At 45.7% G+C, this 10,368-nt stretch overlaps 1 protein-coding gene across 1 annotated transcript; it reads right to left on the reverse strand.

Moving 5' to 3' along the window:
- Positions 1–527: 527 nt before the first annotated feature.
- LOC125514579 (TLD-domain containing nucleolar protein) lies at positions 528–4,896 on the reverse strand. Its single transcript, XM_048679913.2, has 8 exons — positions 4,520–4,896; positions 2,942–3,450; positions 2,787–2,859; positions 2,466–2,546; positions 2,329–2,392; positions 1,636–1,723; positions 1,432–1,516; positions 528–825 (listed from the first exon to the last, which is right to left on the reverse strand). The coding sequence occupies exons 1-8, from the start codon at positions 4,625–4,627 to the stop codon at positions 742–744; spliced, it is 1,092 nt and encodes a 363-aa protein (XP_048535870.1). The 5' UTR covers positions 4,628–4,896; the 3' UTR covers positions 528–741.
- Between the last annotated feature and the right edge of the window lie 5,472 nt (positions 4,897–10,368).

Raw genomic sequence — 10,368 nt, forward strand, 5'->3', positions numbered from 1 at the left:
CTCTTCCAAAATGTCGTTGTTTTCATGGGCTGGGCATAGTCCACCAATTTTGGATTTTTAAGGGACTTTAATGTTTCGTTGCTGAAGGCGGGATTTTCTTCCTTCCAAAAATATCATCATTTCAGATGTTTTCGTGAGCTATTGGGGAACGGGGCAACACCCATGAAGCTCCAGCGGAAGGGCAGAGGCTGCCAAGTTCTCCTCGGTGCAGGATTCTTCGAGAAAGCGTAGGTTGGCTCGGAGACATGAGACCTTGGCTTAGCTACGAAATGTGGTGATCACCCGATTTACTTCGCCCTCCATGCCTCCCTCCCTTCATTTGATTGGCCTCTTCCAACCCAAAATGCCCATTGGCGTTAGGCTTACTGTCGAAAGCAACACCCAAAAAATGAGCTTCTGCCACATGAGGCCAAGCATTCTGGCAGACATGTATTTCAAAAACATTGTCTTCCCTACATTTTCTAATCATTTTTTATGTTCCACGCGTACTCCCATGAATCAGTCTCATTTTTGTGAAGACATGAGAATGATGCAGTACATTTGCCGCTGTAATTCGAACAACCACCAGTAAGCTTGTTCCACTGGCATAACAAGAAAATTACAGAATTTATAAATCTCAGCAAACTCGCTCGACAAGACAAGTTCTCACTTTCCAATACTTCTACCATGGTCCTGCACACTAAAATTCTAGCGGCGCCTACTAAAAACTGTACAGATGTAACACACATTGCTTCGGTAAACTCAAAATCGGCAGACCCCTGGTTTCTCAGTACTGCAGAGCTTGAGCATCTCTGCGTACCTTGAAGGATAGACGAAGCCCCATAGCTGCATTGTACAGGAAAAAACCAAGTTACATATCTGCCTCGATGAATCGACACCCACATAAGATGGCGAGTTCTTTATGCCCTTCGCTTTGGTTTGCTCAAGATGCTACTTCTTGATGTGAGGCGATGTACGAACTGTCAACAACTATTTTTTTTCTTCATTCTTATTACCATTGTTGTTGTGTGATGTAGAGGGTGCATATGCTTAAGCGCGTAGAGAAAGCAGGCTTTTTATCCTGTGTTTAGTACTCCCTCCGTCCTACAATGTAAGACGTTTTTTGACACTAGGGACGGAGGGAGTAGCACAGAGCAGTAAATCTCATGCACATGGCCCCGAAAAAATCTGCCATGATTTCCAGTGGGCAATATAGCAGTTGCATATGTTAAGTTGAGTGAGATGGTGTGCAGGTGTGTGAGACAAGATTGTTGGACCAAATAATGTCTCATAGGTTCAGGGACAGAGGGAATGGAAAAAGACTTTCAAAGGGAATTATCAATTATACAAACGGTGTATTTGCTATATTCATATTTTGGGCAGTATGGATGTAATTGCATTTGCTAAACGGGGATGGGGAGATAAAACAAAATGCTTCGTTATTTTAAGTACCTCAACGTCTTTAACTGCAAAGTCTGGAGAATGTGACAGACACTGGTTGTTAAAAGTCTCCGAATTTGAACTTGAACCACTCAAACTGCAGAGTACAAAGAAAGCAAAAGGTGAGGCATTAACATTGGCTTAGACCAACAAAGTAATACTACTAGTTTTTTCAAGGAATTAAAGATATGCTTAGAAACTTGTGGGAGGGATTACAGGTCTGAGTCTAGATAAAGTGCAAAATGACCTCCACCTCCTAGTGCCAAATAGTCAGCAGAGCACACAGTATAATACTTATTGGCACCTGCAACATGCAACCATTTAGTATGTTAACAGAATGAGCCAGTGCATACAGATAATAAGATGGGACACATAAGAGCTGCTTTGAGATCAAGTAATTGCTGCTTTGGCACATGGCAAATGGTTCAAAATGCTCACATGTGCACCAACTGGATCCTTCAGAACTTTAGTAAGATATGCTAACATTAGAATATAGGGAAATGTCTTTTTTCTCCCCCAAGCAATTCACCTTGCTCACTTTGCCCCCTAAACTAAATCTGGACACGCCTAACTAAAATTTGGAGGTCTACTTAACCCCTTGATGTAGGATTGTAGCCATCCAAACGGCAGTTCAGTAATTCAGGGTTAGTCCATAGGCAGCTTACTGACACGTCATTGCCAGCCATAACCTATCCGCCTATTTTCATTACATTCTTAATCAGAAAATACTTAGGGGAGGCAGAGACTTTTTGCATTAATTGTGAGCAATATATCATTATGAATGGGAACTCAAGGAACAAAAATAACTATAGGAAGCACCTGTAATTATATGGACTAGAAAATAGATAGAAGAATATATGGTTTTTATTCATCATAAAGCTCATAAAAAAAGATAGAAGTGCAAATTACCTGTTGGCCGGTATATAGCAGGATCGCTGTGTAAATTAGTGAAAACAAAGCAGTTATTGGTACCCTGCAATACCCAATTTCCATCAGTATCAGTAGAAGGTGAATAGGTGACAATTAACAGAATGTGTAAATTCAACCTGATACTTCTTTGTGCTAGTTGGTTGTAATGGAGCCTCAACTAGACCACCAAAAACCGCCCCCTTTCTGTCCCCAACTACCTGTTAGAGAACACATCGACAAATAAATAATAGAAAGTTAGCAATTACTTCTTATAACAGCAAAATAAGTGTTTACATATGAGATATTACTAAGACTTGTAAGAAAGTCATATTGTGACAAACATTACCCAAGTAAGAATTACTCTTTGGAACTACATAATATCGGTACAATTGGCTAGTTTCTTTAAGTACTGGTGAACTATAAGAGACCAGACAAAACCTGCTACTTACGAAACATACCAGGAGTGAGTAACCAGGGCACAGCAAACTCCTTCTATATAAAGTAGATAAAGATATTCCATGCCTCAATGTGCTGCAGAATTGTGAATATATAATCATTAGAGAGTAGTCGATATGTGCAACCATAACATACAGGAGTAGGACAGATTCCAGACCTGTATAGCAAAACCCAGCTCCTTCCTTGGGCCAGAATAGGAAGAGAGGAATAAAGAGTGGATCGCATTGTTTCTGACAAAAGGACAGATGGCTCTGACATAACTGGCATGTTGGTCAGGGAATTAACTTCATTTGGTCCTTCGAGCTCCAATGCAGGTGCAACTGATTCAGCATGATTTACCACCTCTTTGTCAATTTTAGGTTCTGAGCTTTGTTTGAAACCGCTCATCCTAGCCGCTTTATTAATGATTTTTCCAATGGAATGCTTCCCTCTGCTTAGCAAGCCTGTCTTTCCCTTGTTTGTCTTCCCAACTGGTGTTAAAGTTGGGTATCCCATTTCTTCGCTCTGCTCGGGGATTATCTCCCTTGAATCGTTAAAAGAGCTAGATGGCGACAAAAATGAGATCATGAATGCTCTAAACGAAGATGTATCGGGGCCATCTGGGTTATCAGAATTGTGGTCAGAGTCTTTGTCGTCTTCTGATTTTTCTTGCTCTTCGTCCGCCTCCTACATCAACCAAAGAGATCGAAATGCAAAATTTCAGGAACTTGGGATACCGACTGGAATGATGGCTATTTGCTACTGCGAGTCACATTATGAACATCACATGTAATTGCAGTTTGCTTCTTACAGCTAACAAACAAACCAATTCTTACAAATTCACAGAATGAATAAGGCTGGAGCAGGAATGCTATGAAGCTCTGGAGCGTGTAGCTTCCAAAAGAACATTGGAGTGGAAGTGGAGCTATTCATTTCCTGAGATTTTTGGGGTGGTAGCAACAAAACAGCAAAGTTCATTACTTCAGAGGGGTACTACACCTTTTTAAAATCAGAAACGGTTGCTATAGTGCTAGTAAAAACACACAGGTGAGCAAACGATAGTGTTGCAGCTTTTTTTTTGCGAGGGAACGATAGTGTTGCAGCTGAAGTATATATCATCACACATCCTAAAGAAAATATAAGATCGTTTAGATCACTAAATTATAGTAATCTAAACGATCTTATATTTCTTTACAGAGGGAGTAGTTAACAGTCAACGCCGCATAGAAGTCGCATTCCTAACGGAACCATCAGAAGTATCATCACACATGCTAAAGAAGCTAACTTCTTCTGTAGTTAACAGTCAGACACTGCATAGAAGTCGCATTCCTGACGGAACCATCAGAAGTTTCCAGCAGAAAATGTCTAGAAAATCATCTCAGTAGTTAACAGTCGACACTGGAAGATCAACCTGCTTCCTTGTGTGATTGTGCTCCTCAAGCAACGCAGAACAGGTCAAGAGGACGCGAAAAGCTATCTCTCTATCATTGGGAATCTCCCAATTCCCCACCTGTAACCCACCAGCGGAAGCATCTCCTACCCTAATCAGCAACGACGGACAGCTAATGTCCCTAAACCCCCCGCAATTGCACACCAAACCCTGCCAGGAGCACGCCAGAGGCCGGATCACCCGATCCTTGGACGCGAATTGAGGAACGGGCGCGACGACCGAACACGGCGCTGGGCCGAACCGGGTCCAGCGCAAGATGGCGCGGAGAGGGGGAGGAGTTGGAGGAGGGGGGATCTGGGGTCTCACGGGGGGGTGGGAGGGCTCGCGCTCGGAGACGGGGTTGAGGATGACGGTGGTGAGGTCGGACACGAAGTGCGCCGCCTTGCTGCCCAGGGAGGACGGCAGGTACCCCATCCCCGCGCGCCCCGCGCCTATTCCTGGAGCGGCCGCTAAGTTTAGGCGGGGGGGGCGGCGCGCCGCGGCCCCCTGGGCTGGGGACTCGCGCTCTACCCGGGGGGCGGTGAATGGGGGGACGCCGGCGAGAGGGAGAGAGGGTGGTTGCGGCGAGGAGGCTTGATTTGGACCTGCCTGCGGGTGCGCTTTTCTTTTGCCGTTAGGTGGTGAGCCGGTCCTGGATTGGATTGGAATTTTCTTTTCTGTAGTGTGGGAGGAAGGAAGGATGGATGGATGGGTACAGAACACAGGATAGAGCTTCGTGTTGTTCGCCGAGAAGAAAAAGGAAAGAAAAGAAAAGGATAGGTTCGCGTTGTTCGCGGGCAGAAACACCGTGCGCGGGCACACGACACGAGCGGGGGAGGACGGAAGGTGTTTTTTTTTTTTTGAACTTATAAGGTGTTTGATGTTTGGATCTATGCTCCCGCCCCTCGTTTTGGGCTGACGTATATCCACACACCTCAAATGCGGGCTCTCGAATCCATACAATCCATGTACGTAGATCATACGATACAATTTACATGTTCAAAACAAATACGACAAAGCAAAACAAATCATAGTTCAACAATCCGGATATGCCAAAATGAGGTCAAAGTCCAAGCGTGACGGTTCACTCGCTGGCTGGCCGGATCACTTGTCGGACACCATCCATGCGGCCTGCTCCGCCGCCATCATTGCCTCCTGCTCCGGCTGCATCCTTGCCTCCTGTTCCACTGTTGCCATAGCCGCCCTCACCGCCTCGTACTCCCTACACTCGTTGATCTCCTTCTTCATCCCCACAAGCCACTTCTTTGCATACTCATCAAAGAGGCTTTCGTCTGCCAACATTATCTTGGCATCTACCGCCTTGTGCGATTTTCAACCTCTCATTCTCAAACTCAATCTCTCCAAATATCTTGGCCTTTTCGAGCTCCCATTTCATCGCCGTCTTTTTCTTCTCTAACTCAATCTTCTACATCTCAATTTGCAGCTTCTTGTTTGCCCTGTCCCGGTGCCAATCCATCCTCTCTTTTTACGCATCCAACATGAGTTTGTACCTCTCCTCTTTCTTGTTCGGCTTAACAGAAGAAAAAAAATGCTCGTCCATGTGGAGGACATTTTTGTAGTCATGGCGTCACGAGAGGCCCTCGCCTTCTCCCACTTGTTTCCCATCACTTACCGGTTATCCTTTGGCACAGTGGTTCTTCCATTCTCCACTACAACATCTTCCTCTTCTCCGTCCAATCTAATTGATTGGTGGGAGCTTGAGCCATCGTTCCTCTTCTTGCTAGCCTTGAGATCGGCCACAAGATGTGTCCACTTTGGTTTGCCATTCAATATCAACTCGACAATGGCTAAAACCAAATGGATGCTTGTCCGTTTCTTGATGCATAGTGGCCACCGCCACCGTCTAGCAAACAAAATATGTATGACAATGATGCAAAAATAAGTATATGCAAATGATGACAAGATGACGTAATTTAGCTTACGTGAGTTGCCACTCCCATCCCACCTTGAGGGCAGCCAATCACCTGTGAATAGTAGTCGACGTACTTGTTTACTTCCCCTTGAATGATCCCTCGTCGATGTTAGAGAGATGCCTCATTGCGGTTCGTGATGATAAGATGCACTCCACATATTGATTTTGTTAATGATATTCCTTCCAAATCTTCTTCCAATACTTGTTTCACTTTTGCTCCATGCCATATATGGGAGCCATTGTTGTGGCCAACCAAGATTTAACCAATAAGATATCCTCAAAAGTTTGAGAATGCCGGACCTTTTGCCTTTGTCGTCTTTGGCTTATTATTCTTGCTGCTCAGATTGGGATTTGATGTTGTCCCAACTTCAAATGAATGGCAAGTTGGATCCCCCAACTCGTAGTCCATTTGGTCGGCTCATGACTATCATTGATCATGTCCAACATGGTAAACTCCTAAAATTATGATGGTTTACAAGCATTGATCATGTCCCAAATGAACTAACAGTCTTTGCAAAACATTAAACATGGCATATGCAAAGTTGATTGGGGAGAAGCAACAAAAACATACCGAGTCTTGTTGTGTCGTTTCGTCGAATAGGTTGTGGGCAGCCCAGGCGCCTCTAGTGTCAGTGCTTGTTCGCGCCCGAACGAGCTGCAACGAGTGACAAAACGTCCATCGATGGCATATGCGTTAGCTGAAGCTCTCCGGAATGCCCCAACCGGCTGTCGGTGTTGGGGAACGTAGTAATTTCAAAATTTTCCTACGCACACGCAAGATCATGGTGATGCATAGCAACGAGAGGGGAGAGTGTGATCTACGTACCCTTGTAGACCGACAGCGGAAGCATTAGCACAACGCGGTTGATGTAGTCGTACGCCTTCACGGCCCGACCGATCAAGCACCGAAACTACGGCACCTCCGAGTTTTAGCACACGTTCAGCTCGATGACGATCCCCGGACTCCGATCCAGCAAAGTGTCGGGGAAGAGTTCCGTCAGCACGACGGCGTGGTGACGATCTTGATGTACTACCGTCGCAGGGCTTCGCCTAAGCACCGCTACAATATTATCAAGGATTATGGTGGAAGGGGGCACCGCACACGGCTAAGAATATGATCACGTGGATCAACTTGTGTGTCTAGGGGTGCCCCCTGCCCCCGTATATAAAGGAGCAAGGGGAGGAGGTCGGCCGGCCTCAATTGGAGCGCCAGGAGGAGTCCTCCTCCTAGTAGGAGTAGGACTCCTACTAGGAGGGGGAAGGAAGTGGGGAGGGAGAAGGAAAGGGGGGCGCCGCCCCCCCCCCTCTCCTAGTCCAATTCGGACCAAGGGGGGAGGAGGCACGCGGCCCACCCTGGCTGCCCCTCTCTCTCTCCACTAAGGCCCATATGGCCCATTACTTCTCCCGGTAGGGTTCCGGTAACCCTCCGGCTCTCCGGTTTTCTCCGAAATCACCCGGAACACTTCCGGTGTCCGAATATAGCCGTCCAATATATCAATCTTTATGTTTCGACCATTTCGAGACTCCTCGTTATGTCCGTGATCACATCCGGGACTCCGAACTAACTTCGGTACATCAAAACTCATAAACTCATAATATAACTGTCATCGAAACCTTAAGCGTGCGGACCCTACGGGTTCGAGAACAATGTAGACATGACCGGGACACGTCTCCGATCAATAACCAATAGCGGAACCTGGATGCTCATATTGGCTCCTACATATTCTACGAAGATCTTTATCGGTCAGATCGCATAACAACATACGTTGTTCCCTTTGTCATCGGTATTTTACTTACCCGAGATTCGATCGTCGGTATCTCAATACCTAGTTCAATCTCGTTACCGGCAAGTCTCTTTACTCGTTTCGTAATACATCATCTCGCAACTAACTCATTAGTTGCAATGCTTGCAAGGCTTATGTGATGTGCATTACCGAGTGGGCCCAGAGATACCTCTCCGACAATCGGAGTGACAAATCCTAATCTCGAAATACGCCAACCCAACAAGTACTTTCGGAGACACCTGTAGAGCACCTTTATAATCACCCAGTTACGTTGTGACGTTTGGTAGCACACAAAGTGTTCCTGCGGTAAACGGGAGTTGCATAATCCCATAGTCATAGGAACATGTATAAGTCATGAAGAAAGCAATAGCAACATACTAAACGATCGAGTGCTAAGCTAACGGAATGGGTCAAGTCAATCACATCATTCTCCTAATGATGTGATCCCGTTAATCAAATGACAACTCATGTCAATGGCTAGGAAACATAACCATCTTTGATCAACGAGCTAGTCAAGTAGAGGCATACTAGTGACACTCTGTTTGTCTATGTATTCACACAAATATTATGTTTCCGGATAATACAATTCTAGCATGAATAATAAACATTTATCATGATATAAGGAAATAAAATAATAACATTATTATTGCCTCTAGGGCATATTTCCTTCAGTCGGATCCTCTTTTGTCCTAACCTAGTTCGATGACACGATCTTTGTCAGCGGCTGGATGGATGGGTGCAGCGTCCCGGGCGCGGGGATGGGGACAACTGCTTGTCGAGGTCCGCGTCCGCTCCCTGTGACGCTGCCGCTTCCTTCTCTCGCTGCCTCTGTCGCCGGTCATTCTGCGAGATGTTCTCCGGCTTGCACGATATCGCCGAGGATGGGACGCCGACAGATGACACGGATGCAGCCTCGGTCGCGACAGTTGGGGACAGGGGACGACATCTAGGGTGGCGAGTTGGGACCGACGACGAGGATGGGGAGCAAGCGTGGCAGACGATGAGGGTTCGGGCGCGGGAATTGGTGGAGGGAGGCAGGAGGAGGGCGAAAGGGCGGAGGGTTTGATGGATTTGATGCAATTTGTGATGGGTAGGCCTGTCGGGTCCGACGTGGCAGACGCGTCCGGGCTTCCGCATATCCGCCCTACATTTGAGCTGAATATGAGGGGTGTCGGTCAGCCCGGGCGTTTGAGACCCATTTGAGACGTCCGTCTGGGTCACATTTTTTTTGGCCGGTCGGTGACCGGGCCGTCTTCTCGGACGTTTGAGGCGCCCGACTATAGGTGCTCTTAGAACCAGATGACTCATTTGACGGAATCACACGTTGCCATGCCGGGATTTAAACTTTATGAGGAATTTCTGCATAAGCAAAAAAAAATATTAAATTAAAATTTATGCATGCCGTATTTTACACTAGTGCAGAACCGGGTAATAGCACCGGTTCGTAAGGCCCTTTAGTGCCGGTTTGGTAACCGGAGCTAAAGTGTAGGCACTAAAGCCCCCCCCCCCTTTAGTACCGGTTTAGCACGAATCGGTGCTAAAGGGCAACCACGTGGCACGAGCCAGCTTCGGGGGCAGGGAGCCCTTTAGTACCGGTTGGTGTCACCAACCGGTATTAAAAGATTGGGGGGGTTTTGGGTTTATGATTTCTTTTTTATTTAATTTTGTGTTTTCCATTTAATTCTTTTTAGTTTGCTGGTATTTTATGATACTACATATTGTATACGTTATGCATATATATAAATAGAATTTCTAGTAGAACCGACCATAATATATATATATATATATCATCGAATGTCTCACAACCACCATTAATTAATTCACACATATATGCACACATGTATATATATATATATACAATTTCTCCTAATTGGTGCCTTCGGAGCCAGTGGCATTAGCCTAATTGGTGTCTTCGGAGCACGATAATAATTGGAAGTGGTTCATGGGGGCGGTAGCGGGTAATAGTATTCTCCTTTGGGATCAATGACCTGGTCGAGCAAAAATCCCGCTATTTCCTTTTGAATTGCTTGTATGCGCTCCGTTGGTAGGAGCTACTCCTGCACCTCTTTGAACTGTTAAGAAGGAGATCAATATGCATGTGTATTAGTTGTGTGACTAGATATCGACAATGGTGTAAAAATTGTGAATAGTGTTCTGACAAACGTACCCATTCCTGTCTTTGAGATTTGCTCCTTTCGGATGCCATCATGCGAATGTTCTCGCAAACGTAGTATGCACACAGATTATTTCCCGGCGCCTGCTTCAGGGCCTTTACGAGAATGGAATTTGATCAGATAATAATTAATCAAGCATGATAATTAAAGAGATGACAGCTAGTTAGTACTACTTAATTACTTACCTCGGGTCGATACCATTTCATATCTTGTTTCCATGGGCCTGGAGTGACCCTGATGAACTTTGCCCAAGCCCTGCCCGCCGACAAAGAAAATGAATAAATG

The sequence above is a fragment of the Triticum urartu genome, chromosome 6A (genome assembly GCF_056163025.1).
Source record: "Triticum urartu cultivar PI428250 chromosome 6A, HENAU_Tu73, whole genome shotgun sequence".
Taxonomy (NCBI): domain Eukaryota; kingdom Viridiplantae; phylum Streptophyta; class Magnoliopsida; order Poales; family Poaceae; genus Triticum; species Triticum urartu.

What these genes read in the sequence shown, in the direction of transcription:
- LOC125514579 (XM_048679913.2), bottom strand. Translation starts at nt 4,627, where the DNA reads ATGGGGTACCTGCCGTCCTCCCTGGGCAGCAAGGCGGCGCACTTCGTG. An exon ending in GCGAGCCCTCCCACCCCCCC is followed by an intron (nt 3,451 to 4,519) that starts GTGAGACCCCAG and finishes TGGTTGATGTAG; the next exon opens with GAGGCGGACGAAGAGCAAGA. An exon ending in AGCTGGGTTTTGCTATACAG is followed by an intron (nt 2,860 to 2,941) that starts GTCTGGAATCTG and finishes ACAATTCTGCAG; the next exon opens with CACATTGAGGCATGGAATAT.